The following is a 16,334-nucleotide window of genomic DNA, read 5'->3' on the forward strand; positions in this document are numbered from 1 at the left end:
AAGCGATTTCAAGGTCACAGCGTCTAGTTCAGTAGTCAATGCTCACATACGATCAGTTTACAGAGGATTTCGAGTAGAACGTTATAGAAGAGCGGCTATAACAGATGGGATTACTGAGAAGTTTATTTATTTGCGATTGCGGTGTTCAAATGACTGATGGACATTGTGCAGACTGTCGTGACGATGTTGTTTTTCGATGTAATATATATTGGAGGAAAAATTCTAAAACGGGGACTTTTTTCTCTAGATCCCGATCAACACCAAGACAGATTATGATAATTGTTGCAAACCGGATAATATAAGCACCAGTAACAATGACTGCAACCTTTGCAACTGTTACTGAAGCTTCGGCAGTTCAATGGTAAGAGTACTGTCGAAATATATATGCAGTAAAAATGATAAGTTTGCATCAGTCGTTTGGAGGAAACGGGAGAATCGTATAAAATAATGAACCGGTCGTAAGGAAACACAGGAAGAAGTGGTAAAGAAGACGTGTTAAGTAGCACTTCGTTAAATATATTTATATGGTCCTTAGTACATATGAGAAATCATCTCAAAACGGAATCTTTCAGCGCGTGAGCAACAGACAAACTACAAATATGATACCAATTATACAAGAGTATGTGCAGCCAGGTACCTTATTATACACGGATGACTGAAGAGCATATCGATGCCTATCTAAACTTGGTTATGTGAATCGTCTACAAGCGATATTTTGTAGACCCCACCACAGGAGTACACACTAATGATATCGAAGCGATGTGGTCGGGGCTGAAATAATTTTTGGAGCCTTTTCACGGCTCCAGATGTCATTTATTATGGAGTCACATGGATGTTCCTGTACCGTATGCGTTACGATTTCAGAACTATAGAGCCACTTTCTAACCTCGAAAAGTTATTAAGGTGAGACTTTAATTTATGGACGAACTTTGAGTGACGCTTAAGTGACCTACGGAATATCCACCTACTAACTAAGACTAAATGAGGGTTATAAAGCAGTGTGAAGAATTCGAATTATGTTTTACAGTTGACGGTTAGTGTTAGGAATTAGATTTAGGGTTTTTATTACGAACTGACCTCAGCTTAAATGCCAAGACGCTATATAGTCAAATGAATGAATGAATTTCGCGCTAAAATCCAAAACCTGTTATCCTAAATCTGATTAGTTCTTCCATAAATTATAGTCTCGCCGTTTTTAAAACATGTTAAAGAATTGTTCCACTCTAATTTTTTGGTTTTGTATAATATATTTCTACTCTGTACTGACTGCTTCTTGATTGGCCGAAATTTTTCAGGGTCATTTATGATTTGTTCAAAAGACGTCCGTAAATTATAGTCTTGCCGATATTAGTTAACAAGCGAAATCGATCACTGTAACACGGAAAATGACTTGTAGAGTGTATATATGAATGTGTTTGATAAATATTAGGAAAATTTATGAATGGATTTTGTTCAGTGTTCTTATTTTTGGTTTGATACAGTGATAAATGTTTACTGTTTACCTAACAAAATTACACTATATTGAATGGTAAGTGTTCTAAATAACTGACAGTTCATTAGTTATGAAATTATTTTGATGCTTACCATGAATGTTCAAAAATCAACTAAGTAAAAGATAAGTAAGTATGTGATTTATGCAAACTTATGGTGTTTGATAGTCAGAAGTGATACACAAGAAGACCTGGAGTTAGTTTTTGTGCTATCTGTCACTTGCCAAGAAAATATATCTGTAGTGTTGTGGGAGCTGATGCATTCCGTAGGATTCAAACCTACTTTACTGCGTATTACAGTCAAAGACTTTGTCTTTGAGAGATTTGTGTTGGAATTTAGATATTCACTCTGGTTGTCTACTTAGCAGCAACCATCGTCACATTGTTTAGTCGTTAAGCTTGAAAAAAACATTACTAGTCCAATTGGGTCGGGCTAATTCAAACTTCTGTTAAGTATGTTAAGTATGCGTGTCACTTGAACTACTCCCTATACTACAACTTGACTGATAGGATCTGACCAACATTATAGGCTATACAACATGACATAGTTTATCCATATGTGGTTTATTAGTACAAATGTAAATGGGCGCAATGTAATTGGATATATTTCGTATGAACTAATTAGTAGACTTGGTTTTTGTTTTCTGAACACGAACAATCATTTCATGAGTAACATCATGCGGGAGTATATAATGAAAAAATCATAGATGAATAAACATTTTGAAGCAGTTTAGTGAAAGTGATTTGACTTGTGAAACCAAAAATTCGTTAACCAATACATTGATAAGTTACGATAATCGTACGATATTTAGTCACATTTAACAACCCAAATAGATTATAAACAGTATTCTGATGATTAAACAAAAGAATTTATGATTTTGACGAAAAATCTATGCAGAAAAGTCAGTGGAAGTATGTTATCGTTTTCTAAAGTAACTGGAAACAACTGGAAAGAATTGTCCCGGATAGAGTTGGATGGAGAATGCTGGTGAACGGTCTATCCTCCTCGATGAGGTGTAACAGGCGTAATTTGGTAAGAAAGTACTCTGTAAGCTGAACTTATAATATGACTTAGTAGATCTCATATTAGTATAGACAAGGTACTAAATTGACGTCAAAGTATTTATGGGTACGACATAACTTAATGGAATGGATTATGTAGGTGTACACATACTTACGGATGAACAATGACACAAAAAGAACTTGAGATTAAATTAAAGTCATGAATAAAAGCGTAGAGATCCTCCACAGTGTTTTTCATAAAAACAGAACTAGTTTCAGATTACCAGACAACAAAAATTTATCAGTACAAATGAAGATGTAAACGCATATCTTTTAGTGGAATGGATTTTAAACTATATAAATAATATCGAGCGATGAGCGATTTGATTTCATGTATATTTGTAGTGAACTGCATTTTTCAATATATGTATACATGGTTTTGCATTTGTGTTGACCTATGTATTCGACAGTATAGTGATGAATTCTAGAAGAAGGATTCCGATAATGTTCGGTTGTCTAGCGTAAATGGTCAACGATCCTTTGGGGAAAAGGAGTGATTTAACTAGTTTTAATTAGTTACAGCATTAAAAATGTTTAATCCAGATTATATAGCAAAATTATACTAGGATTAAGAGAATTTTACAACATTTTGTCGTTACATCTAATTCATACCGCTAGTAGTTTACACTATGAACTAATTGCACTTTGACATTTGTTCAAAAACAGAAAACAGCTCCTTCGTCCTTGGACGACTCCCTATACTAGTGGTTATCATATACCCACTGGTGACTAATTTTGAGAGGTGAGAAGCAGTGACCAGTGGGGTTCAACTATATTAGGAGCGTGACAGTTAGTAAATAATGACATCGGACGATCGTATAGTTTCACAAATCGACTGATGCTAAAACTACAGACTACTGGATTTCGACCCAAAGATCTAAATTTCCGGTGCTCTCAGCGAGTCATGAAAGTTTTAAGTTCAATAACTAGTGTTGTCGAGGCTACGTTCTGTCTAATACATCTGTGATGCAAACAACAAAATTCAACAATCTTCACAAAAAAACATTGAAAATAAAACTCAGTTTACAAATTGCCATATTACTTGAATAGCATAAGTAGTGTCTTTTTGTAACACTTGTGGTATTGATAAATTCAAAATATGACTTGTATACAATGATTGTACATCAGGATCATCCCATGATATCAAATATTCCTCAACTGATGTAACATTGAAATGTGGTTTAAAAGCTGAGAAATCTGGAACTAAGAAATCTGTTCGGTAATAAGAAAAACGTACAATACGGAAATTTGAATGAATACAAAATGTACACAGAAAATAATCTTTGGTTTAAAGCATCATATATGAATAACTATTCTTAAGTTAAAATAACATCAGAGTAAGCTTTCATGAGAATTCTACATACATTAGCGCATACTGATAGGAATATGAGTGTCTGAAGATACATTCAGTTTATAACGGATGTTACTATCGTGTTACCAATTCTCATTTTATTAAACATAGTGTATTGATTTATTCTCTATTAAATGGTACTCAAAAATAGATCAAGTTTATGTCCGAATTCACAGTAAGAAATCTACAACTTATAGTCATCTACTGAGATATTTAGTTTAGCAGATTGTAAAGCGTAGTTAAAAGTTAGTTCAAAATATCATTCCTAAGCATATTAACATTTTATATTGTTTTAAAAATGAGATAGTTTCTAAGAAATCTAGTGTCCTTGGATTCAATACCGTTTATGATTGTGAATTTTCCCTGTTGAATAGTTTCAAACCATGAGGTTAGAGCTTACTTTTGCTTTCTAGTTTCCAAAAATTCTGTGATTGATTTTATTTTACAATAAAAAAACATTATTTTGAATCTATTACACTATTCTGAATATTTTATATAAGAACTTTCGTCTAAATTAGAGAGAATAGTTTCACAGTATTTGAGCGCCGAGTTGATGTGAGGCATTATTGATTATAATTCCTTAAAAAAGCTTGGACCAGATTGCCAGGCGAAACGTTGGATTTACTTCAAATTCATTCGCTGAGATTTGACAAATATATTATTCCTATTTAATATTCTGAATATTATCAGAATGGAAATTTGTGGAGATTGTAGTAATTTTTTGGTGGTCTGTCGGTCAAGTGCTCTGGCGCGAGACTAGTAGGTCCTGGGTTCGAATATCGCGAGGCGGGATCGTAGATGCGCACTGTTGAGGAGTCCCACAATAGGACGAAATGGCCGTTCAGTGATTCCAGGTTTTCTACGGTGGTCTAGCTTCAATTGACTAATGATTTCACCTGTATATATTATAACCTATGAGTCGACCTAAGCTAGATCATCTTTAAGAACCTGAAAGTACTGGATGGCCATCCTGTGGTGGTCTAACGTAGGCCGACTAATGAGTTCAACTATTTAAAATATTCTGTATATATCTGATACTGATCAAAATAAAATAACTGGATAACCATCAACTTCTTGTGTTTGTCACCCTCAGACATACTCAAGTCGCTCTAAGTTCAAATAAGAAATTACTCAAAACTACATATAAATATGTATTTGTAAATTTAACTTACCTGTTTTAATACTTATATTGATAGATCGACTAGGTTTAGTTTGTTGACCGTCCACATTTGCAATTATTCGACAAGCAATTTCTTTATCTAAATAGTCGAAATTCGATAATGTAATTTTGTTATGAAGATTTCCATTGATTTGTTCTTTAACAGGATACCAATCACCAGCATAACCATCTCGTCTTTCAATAGAAAATTTTACACGTTCACATATTTCAGCTGATTCATCTGTATCTAAATGACTTGTTATATTGTATGATGGATTTGGATTTCTTCGAAATCCTAATGCATCAATCACTGTATCACCTAAACGCCAACGCAATTGAATTGTATTTGATCCAAGTATCAGAAAACGAAAATCTTCAATACATCTATGATGGTAAGCAGAAACAAAAAAGAGTTAAGTATTCTAGTGTAGATGAATAAACATATTGACAATAAAACTATTCAAGTTCATAATGTAAATTCACACTGTAAACGTTTGACAAATTATCGAATACATGACCACAAATTAAAGAGAGAATACTAGCTGAAATTATCCATACGGACACCTCAAAGAAGTTCATTGATATGACCAACACCAACATTCTTATTTCAAATAACAAGCATCCACAATTAAACACCAACACACACACACACACTGGAAGTTCCAACCATTCAAAAATTATTATTACAAAGAAGAGAGAAAAATCATCAACAACCTACTATGGCAGAGAACAAACCAGCTTCCAAATGAAAAGGAATTTAGGAAAAAACGCTGGAGGTGGATAGAACATACACTGCGAAAATCATCAAACTTTATCACTAAGAAAGTCCTAACTTGTAATTCTGATAGGAAGAAGAAAAAAGGAGACCAAGGAACACATTGCGTCGGAAATTGGAATCAGACATAAAAAAAATTAATAGTACTTGGAATTGTTCAAAAGTGACGATCTTCTAACGTCTATATCAGTTAAGCAACTCTAGGATATTCATAAGGCATATTCTAGACTACTTAAATAGGAGTTAAGTATCTTCACGTTATATCCCATTCAGAGACAAATTATGCCATCTAAAATACATTTAAATTTTTTTTTAAAAAGTTTAAATTTAAGGAACTTTTGAGTATAACCAACAACGATATGAATTATAATCTGAAATAAATTTGTTATTTCTGTAGTGTAGCTTCTATGACCATTTTAAAGAATTCGTTTCTTAAACTTTTAAACCAGTTGATCTCAAATAGAATTTATATCAAGTTTATAAATCCGAACTCCCATGGGTTAAGTTACGGCAAATTAATTGTATTCGAATAAGTCAGTGTATCTATCAATTATTGATTGATAAAGTGCTATATATTATGAAACAGTTTTAACCTAGCCAAAATAAATAAAAGGGTGGTTAAGAAAATAATCACATCGATCATAGGCCATTTAGCCAAGATGAACTGTGAAGTAATCAATGATCAAATATTTTTAAGAATATGTTTATATGTTAGGTAGTAGGAGTAGATCCGGAGTAACCATATCATTTGAATATTAACTATAAAATATGGGCCTAAAGAAACTTTTAGAGATCTTTGTTCGACCTTTATTTTTATTACTGAAACGGTGTGTAACTGTAGTTCACGAAGAACTCAGTTAGGGAAAACCATTTAATTGTTTGATGCAAGATCACAGAGTGCCTTCATGAAATATGAAAATCATGTATCAAACACATCATTTGCACATCTTCCATCAATTGTCTCTTACAAACTTAATCGTTTCTTCATTCCTTTTGTTATTTCATTTGCTTTCAGTTTTGTTCTCTCTTCTTTCTGTTTCAATCTTCTGCTCACAAGTATTCCACTTCCGACTGGTGCTACATACTACTTTTATCTGTCAACATAAGTAGCATACATCACATAACGATTGTTGAATTTCACAGCATTAATAAATGGTCTTAGTTAGACATTTATTGAGAATCAGAAAGGACTGAGCAAGCTTTTATCGTCCTAGATAAGATTAATCAACAATGAATATCCACGATCTTACCTGGGACCAAAGGTGGAACATTCAGGTCTCACAGAGAGCGCATAATTTTCAGGTTCAAGTGATAGGTTACTATGGTTTTCATTTCCAATTGTATTCTCCTGGTGATATTGCACAATCGTCATTTATTGTCATGCCGAGCGTGAGACACATATTACTATGCCAATGAATGTTGATAAAGGAGTTTTGCAAATCGATTCTAACTAGAATTTTAAATCACTCGATGCAAGCTCTGTAGTTTAGTGGTTAAACACTTTCCATGAGACCTGAATGCCCTGAGTTTGAGCCCTGACAAGGATCCATGATGTACATTGGCAAGGAGTCTCACAATAGTGAGAAGTTGGTGTCCAGTGCTTCCTGATTTTCAATCGTTGTTTGGGTAAGATCGTTCCGTAATATACACCATGATAGACAAATATAATTTATCGTTTATGAATTAGTAAAAAGCTGAACTAATTTAAAATTGTTAGAAAAACTGAGTGACCTAAACTTTAACTTACCTTTCTAAAGTTGTTAACAAAAGTGGAAGTTTGATTGGATAAGAAATTGAACTCGGACCTTCGCCAAACTGATTAACGGGCGTTATTCGATAAATAAGTTGTGAACCGGGTTCAGCTTTATGGTCATCTACCTTACCTAATAATCCAGATACAAGACCAATCTGTCTCCAGGGTGCTAAATCACTCAAGGTTGTACGAGCTTCTATTCTATAGTCGATTTGATCATGATTTTTAATCTGTCTTAAATAATCGTCGTTCAATGGAAATTCAAAGTTGGGAGGTGTCCAGGTGACACGAACTCCTGCAGAACCTGATTTTTCAACTGGGGGTGTCAATTTTACCTCTATGTCTAATGGTGCTGGAGGGCATATTTCATATAACGCTGGTATACGAAGAATTTCATGGGTATCCAACCAATTTAAATTGCCTTCTTTATCCTCCTGTAAGCTTAGAATCCTAACAAATTGTTCTGTTCTACCTGGTTTCACATCAAGAACATGTTGCTCTCCATGAATTAGATCATCTTCTCTACAAACTACTGTCCAGTTAGACATATCAGGCGATGAATTACTGTCAACGTCATTGAAAGTTTTACGCTGAATTCGATAGCGACCATGTAAGCTATAATGATCATCAGAATTTCGACTTACATCTGAACTTGTACAAGGATCCCACTTGAGCGTGACACCATGTTTAGGATCAACTGACGTCATTTGAACCCCTCGTCTCGGTATCTTACTGGATGAAATAATCGGCAGTTTATCCAGAAGACTTATATGGTCATATTGATCACTCTCATTTAGTTTATCCGATATCTGACTACTTTTCCGACAATCTTGACCTTTAGATATCTGAGACGCTTTCAATCTGTAGCTTTTAGTCGGCCCACTTTCACCGAATTCATTGTAAGAAAATATCCGAAATTCGATGGAGCTATTAAAATTGATAGTGTTAAAAGACAAGTCATTTCCCACATGAGTTTCCTTAATCACGGATTCTACAAGTTCTCTTGGAAGAGGATAACCCGTCTCGCATTCACTAATGTCACAAGCTAAATCATTCCAATGTCCAGATAGTCCACGCCTCCATTCAATTCGGTACAAAGGTTTTAGTCCTTTTATACAACTGGTACAGAACTCTGGCATATATGCAGGTTTCCATAGGAGTCGGATATTACTCTTCTTTCTTGTGATGTTATCTCCTGGGTAGTGTATTGCTATCCATGGAGGATCTAATGATAATTCGGGAATTAATGAATTAGGATCGAGCTGGACTATTGCCATCGGAGTGGGACAGGACTCTCCATATCTGTTTTTCGCCACAATACGTATAGCAGAACTGATACCAGGTCGTAAGTGATAAATGTAAGATCGAAATGGGATATCGCTTGCCACTCTACGCCATTCTGATTGAGATCCTTCCCTAATCTCAACTGCATAAGTTACTTTACCAAGTAATTGCGATGGATTTAACACAACATTCTTGTGCAGTTGGTTTGGTGTAAGTGCAGGCACTGCCGGACACCATCGAATTTTAATTGCTGTTGCTTCTTCAAATTCAATTTCTGGTTTAACTGCTTGCATGTGAGGAAGACACGCTCGTATAGGTAAACGAAGTACCGGGAAACAAGGAGGTCCAAGGCCAAATTCATTTTCAGCTACTACCCTTACTTGTACGGGATTCAAAGGACACGCAATGTCGTTTGAAATGTAAGCTGAAACTTCGTGTATGTTGGTTAGTACAGGTTTCCACCATCTACCTGCATCATTACTAATTTCCACATTATATGTCACTTGTTCATTTAATGGATCCCAAGCAATCTTGAAACCATCATCGTTTATTTCAAGTTGTTCAATATTATTTACTCTTGATGGTAAAACTAGAACGAAAAGTAACCAGTAAGCAAAATGTCGTTAAATGTCGTAATCATTTCATGAGTAAATCAACTATGTATTTAATATATTGTAAGAATTAATTGGGAAATTTTCTTCAGTCAAATACAAGGAGTTTGTAAACGTTGTTTCTGGCATCATTATATTTAATAATTTGTTGCGATATTGTTATGCCCCGATAAGAATAGTGAATGGTAACTTTGGGATCCATTTATGAACCAATATTTATGCATATAATTTTTATCGTATATTTGCTAAATAATTAAACTACTCATATTCATGTTCCTTTCATTGTGAGCTTTATTTTGACCCTTGGACTATTATTGTACGATTTACCATTCCTGAGTTATACCCAGTCTATTAATTACTGCTTCCCCTATTCACAGCCACATTTGGCTAACTCTTGTACAAATGTTATTTTCCATTTTATTGGTACGATGTGGTCAGTCTGTTTGGTGTATAAAATCAGTATGTTTGAAATACAATGATTCGTACCACAGAGGCTGTTATTGTTGTTCTGGACTTAACTGGCTGGGCTAGGCAGAAGCAGGATCGATAAGCACTCTAGACTGCTCGTACGGTTTTCGTGTGTCACTGTTCCAATCGATAATTCGCTGCTCTCTGATTGGCGGTCGTATCACGTCATAAATTAACTAGGCATCCACTCGGCCACAAGATATATATATATATATATATATATATATGATTTTTCGTCTGTTGGTATTTTTGAAAATATCAGCATTTATACATTGTTGTAAGAAAATTATAGGGATACTGTGTTCTAGAGTTTCAGGTATAAGATTGATAAAGGCTAAGTTGCACTCTTGAAAAACTGACTAACTGCGCCGTTTTTTCTAGATAATGCTGTTGTCAAATAGGGTTAGTCTTTTTATCACTGGCTATTAGGAGTTTTATTCAGTTAAATAAGATAGATGTTTCAAGAGGTATTCAAATGTTCAACTGTTCCTTAGAATTTTTAATTGTAATGAATTTTAGCCCAGATAATCTTCAGTTTAACATCTTATGATTTTTCAGAAAGCTAGATAAACTATTCACAGTCTTAACCGTAAGAAGAATACATCCTTATTTTATAGATCGATTTCAGAATAAACTGGTATTTAACTCAAAAATCATAAGCTACATTACCATAATTATTTACAACACAGATTCATTCCTTTTTGTCAATAAACCATATTTTTAGAGACAAGAAAAGTTCTTAGAGTTGAACAGCCAGTATGAATGTTTCTAAATCTTAGATACAGTGTAAGAAATGCTGTGTGCAAGGAAATAAATTAACCCTTCATAAGATAATTAATTTAAAACGTTCATTATTTGAATTTAAATTAGAATCTGACAAGTCAACCTAATTTTTACGTGTGAAAATTTCACCTCATTATCTTACTGTTAGTTTACTGTATGACTGAGTGGTCTTTTTGGTACTTATACTATCTATTTACTTCTTTTACCTACAGCTAATCATTTGATGCGACACTATCATAAAGTTTAAAAATCCTAATCTAATTATATACCCTAGAAGGTTCGTTTCTTCCAATGAATTACTAACTAATGGAACGCTTTACTTGAACACTTAACGTCAGTTCCTTTTGGTGATAGTCAGACTTCTTCTTCTCAAGTCACTTCGAGTAGAAGGAACATGGATATGAGCGATCATTTGAAACTCATTTGACCTTAGTTACCAGCTTTGACTTAGTACATAATTCTTATCAGTATAGTGATAAATTGTATAGCCTCATCAACTGACAATTAATTTAATTTAGTCTCAATTTGATCACTATCGTTGTTATTATTGTGATTAGGAATATATAAATGTATTGTACTTGCATCAAGATATGTATGTGGCCATAAGTGGAAACTGATTAGGAGTCTGGTGTGATAAATGGGTCCTCTAACTAAATAGCTTTGTAAACCTTAGATATTGATGCTGTCCTAATTAAGTTTGCTGGACCCAGCCCTAGCTGAAGAAGCTCAATCAAGCATTCGTACCAGGTCTCATTTGGTTTTTTTAAATTTTTAAAAAGTTATCTCTACAAACCATCTAACCAAACGTTTGTCTCCAGTATAGTTATTTGTTACGTGTATTCATTACCATAACATGTGAAAAGCACATGTAATTCAGTCGAGGAATTACATTTTTGTCAGTCAATTGAATAGTCTCACACAAGATCCTAGCGTATGTTTAAGGCAAATAAAAGACTATTTAACTCATAAATGACATTAAAATGTATTAAAATTAAATGAATGAAGTCTTTTTTCATCCAAAAATCAAGAACACATCACAAACTAACGTTACCTGAGCACCGTGTCGGTCTAGCTGTAGACTCTGGTGATTCAGCTGTATCATGTTCGTAACTATTAGGTTCATATAAATTACCTAAATTTAAATTCATATGAAAGAACAAGAAGTTATGTATGAAATACGTTAATTTAGAAGGATATGAGACTAGATATTTATTAGTAACAATCAGTAGCCAGTAACATGGTTTTGTTTACCTATAACCTACTATTTATTTGGAAGCTGTAAAATGTGATCTATTCACTAAATCACTGTTTTCTTGTGCAGTATTATTTGACATATAGGAGGATTACTGCTTATATTGTTGTAATAGTACTTCTTATAGGTGTTTAGTGGAGATTTATATTTGTCGATTAAAGTTTTCTTTCTAAGCTGATATCTTTTATGAACGTCTAATAATGGTACTCAGTTGATTTGTTCTTGGGAAAGTGAACCTATATAACTGTTATGATACTGAAGCATTCACAGATGTGTTTATATATGCATGTAAAGATCGCATTTGAAGATTGTTAGTAAATAATACTGGGGCTAATTAAAACTGACGTATTTTATAGTGTAACCTAATAGAAATGGTAACATTAAGTGCATCATAAATTATGGAAGTCATACATAGTTAGTGTTAAATATTGTTTGCTTTCTCAATAAATCAACCTTATTTGTAAGGACATGGTGTATCTTACAGATCTTGTTTTCAATTTAGCTGTCAGCTCCTTAATTTTGCTTCTAATTAATACATCCAGTTATTTCAATGAACCATTGGAAATGTTCTGAACTTTGTATACCTTGATACTTTGAATTGTCTTACGATTGGCTACTACAACAACTCATGATCATGTGATGTGTTCATGAACAACTAATCGTTTGTTTCTTGGTTGTAAAAGGCTTTTTAATTCTATTGCCACTTTGTCAAGTAGTTTGACATAGTTGTTAATTAACATTTGTTTGCACATATGAATTTACTTGGTCTAATTAATTGATCAATTAATTTTTAAGCCTTAAGCGTTATAACTGAGATTTTTGAAATTCATTATTCCAAATGTTTCTGCATTTAGCGTGTTTCGTTTAAAAACAACGAAAATATATTTTGTTTTCTGGGTTTATTTAAAATAAATGCAAATCAACTGTTCTGAAGATTCCACAGATCACTTCATTTGAACTAGGAAACGGAAGGCCCCCAAATGCCCTGGTACGACCGAGAGTGTGGAGAGTCCGGTCTCCCTCTCCAAATGCTTTCACATAGCCACGCGTATACAGCCACTCCCACGAAAGTAATACTCACTGCCTTCTTGTGGCATTACTTTTGTTTACAAAATTGAAAGAACGAAAGGCGGATGTCTAGCGTTTTAACCGGGTTAGTGGATATGGAGAATCCACCTAGAGGAGTTGGAAAACCCTGATTATAAACCAATGGCGTACATGAACTCGAAGATGCTGAAGGAACAATTGGCGTATGAACCAATTATTAGTCATCAGGCACCATGTGACTGCATCTTCTGACGTTGCTCCACTGCCTTGTGGATTAGACTTTTAGGTCTTCCGCTTCCGTTTGGGCACCCGGAGAGTATCCCAGCCCTCACACAAATCGAATGATTTATGTTGCGCGTATCTATTTGGTGCCTCTTTGTACCAATATTTATATGTTCAAATTAAATAAGAAAACGAGAGACAGATTGGACATTTAATATGTACTGCTAGTAAGGTATTTATTAAAATTCTAAATTTGACTTTCTATTAGTTTACTAATAATGTTTTTTCATTCATGCATATTAAACTAAGTAAATTCATATTTAATTACAGAGATTAGAGGAAAAAATATACTGTGAAACTATTTGTAGATAATATATAAGAACGTTCGTCTAAATTAGAGCGAATAGTTTCACAGTATTTGAGCGCCGAATTGATTTAAGACATTAATTAGGAATAATATATTTGTAAAATCTCGGCGAATGAATCTGAAGTAAATCCAACATTTCTCCTGGTAATCGGGTCCAAGATTTTTCAAGGAATTAATAACTAATTGATAATTCCTTGAAAAAGTTTGAACCAGATTGCCAGGCGAAACGTTGCATTTAATATAAATTCATTCGCTTAGATTTTACAAATATATTATTCCTAATTAATGTCTTATTTGAAGATAAGTTAACTTACTTTGTATGTATAGAAATGCTTTCGTTTCAGTTTGACCAAGTACATTTGATGCAGAACATACATATTCACCGTAATCTTCATCTTTGACATTATATATAACAAGTGATGGATTAATATTATCACTATAGATTTCAATTCTTTTGTTGTTTTCTATTGGAATACCATTATGTTTCCTAAAATGATTCATAATAAAAAGAAAATGAATTATAATATTGAAGATTTATTGAGTACCTTCTAAATTATTGATTATGATGCAGAGGATAGTACTTGTTTCAACGTAGTTTAAACTTTCTTAAGTATGTGTACACTTTAATTCGTCTTTTGTAGCTACTGTAATACTGAGAAGCTGAGAACGGCTAAAAATCAATAATATACAGATAGCTTGTTCGTTTGTATTGAAAAATTTTGATTTGTAAAACATTGATCGGAAAATTGTTCGAATAGGAAACCACAAGTCCTGTGTTTAATTCTCTATGGTAGAATTGTGGTTGTGCACCACTGAGAAGTCCCGTACTAGGACGAAACAGCTGTCCAGTGCTTCTAGGTTTCCAATGGTTATTTAACATAAACCGTTTCGTGATCGCAATAAAATGAAACGATTACCATAATCCGAGTTTGGTGTGACTTGTCTTTATTTGAGTGCCTATCGATGAATATTGTACTCTCTTAAAAAATGTAACTTTTATTAACAATTTACTTATCCATTTTCTCCACATGGGCTAAAAAATATGCAAAACTGAATTATCATGGAGCTCAGTAAGGCAGCCCAGTGGTGCTCGAAATGGCAGATGAGGCTTACCACGGCTAAAGGTGGATAGATATACATCGGTAATACATCACTCAACCTAGATCTTGTCATAAATGGTAAAGTGTTATCTAAGTTATATACAGTAGTGATATTAGGACTTAGGTACTCATACAATTTGTTCTGCACAGAACAGGTCTCGAAGCAGACTTCCATGTCTCAGCGTATTCTGGGTTCAATAATTAGTAACCTTTATAACAACGAGTAACGTATTTTAATGTACAAAGTATGTATTCGACCGCTCCTAGAATACTTCACGTTTGTTCTTGGTAGTGTTCGTATAGAGGATAAATAAAAGCTGAAATCCGTTGAGAGGCGATTGACACTTCTCATTCTTGAGATTGATTGTATCTTAAATTATAAGTCCAGATGCAATAAACTTGGACTCGACTTTTGTTGGAGTGAAAAATTAAAGTGAATCTAATCTTTTTCGTTGGAATACTTAGTAAATTTTCGATGGTGGTCTAGCTTCAATTGACTCATGATTTCAACTTTGAAATATACTGAAATCTCCACAAATCCCCTTCTGATTATAATCATATGCTCACTAGTGACTGACTTCAAGATACATGTCCTGGAGTTCTAGTGGGAAGCAGTGACCAGTGGAGTTCAACCACGTCTGTTGTGAGATAACAACTCACTGAAGGCAATTGGTGAAGTGTCGCTCATAATTCGTGGATCAGTTGAAGTTAGACATTAACACCGTTGGGTGCCGGCTAAGTGGTCTATCGGTTAAGGGCTCTGGCTCATAACTGGTAGGTCCTGGGTTCGAATCTCGCGAGTGCGGGATAGTGGGTGCGCACTGCTGAGGAGTCCCACAATAGGACGAAACGGCCGTCCAGTGCTTCCAGGTTTTCCATGGTGGTCTAGCTTCAATTGACTCATGATTTCAACTTTGAAATATACTTAGTAAATTATCTTTTACATCCAATAAAGCAATTCAATATACGAAAACCTGCTAGTTATAGCATCCATAATGGTTTGTCAGTGATCAATCTTACTCTAAATCGTCTGTCTACATACTTTACCAAGAAATTTTTGACACTATAAGATAATTTACCACAATCTATCCATGAAACAAAACCACTCCCAACCCTTATTAGCTGCCCCGATGCTTACTTCTCTGAAAATGCCTTAAATGTGCTTACGCCTATTAGTATATCCCATTTCACAAATGAGATGATGGCAACTTTAAATGTTCATTCGTTCTTATTACTGAGCTCACTAATAAAACCTCCCTATCTGCAAATATTTTACATTAACACCGGCTATCGTAACCTTAAGTGATCGGCAATCTCCACAACCCCAAACTGGAAAATGTCTATCCTTTCACACTCCAAATAACACATTTTTCATCTATTAACACGCTCACAAATACATAAACATATCTCACATGAATGACCTTGACCGGAGTGACATGACATTCACTTAGTCAAACCTTTCTTTTGATTAATTGCACGAAATGATACAAAGACCATATTGTTCTTATTTAACTATAACAGACTATGATTTGTGAGTAATATGGGAAGTGTTCAACTAGGATATCTGAAGTCAAAACAATCTTACAATATTCTAAGATGAAAGATGGAAT

At 34.1% G+C, this 16,334-nt stretch overlaps 1 protein-coding gene across 1 annotated transcript in view; it reads right to left on the minus strand.

The window, feature by feature from the left end:
- The window catches only part of Smp_153170 (serine/threonine kinase), a gene marked incomplete at its 5' end in the record, with an annotated part of 72,797 nt that overhangs the window by 43,629 nt on the left and 12,834 nt on the right, over window positions 1–16,334 (minus strand). Inside the window, 5 exon segments of the mRNA XM_018796409.1 lie at window positions 3,595–3,764; window positions 5,076–5,446; window positions 7,585–9,463; window positions 11,788–11,868; window positions 13,939–14,111. Coding sequence (XP_018646898.1) covers window positions 3,595–3,764; window positions 5,076–5,446; window positions 7,585–9,463; window positions 11,788–11,868; window positions 13,939–14,111 — 2,674 coding nt within the window.

The sequence above is a fragment of the Schistosoma mansoni genome (assembly GCF_000237925.1).
Source record: "Schistosoma mansoni, WGS project CABG00000000 data, supercontig 0173, strain Puerto Rico, whole genome shotgun sequence".
Lineage (NCBI taxonomy): Eukaryota > Metazoa > Platyhelminthes > Trematoda > Strigeidida > Schistosomatidae > Schistosoma > Schistosoma mansoni.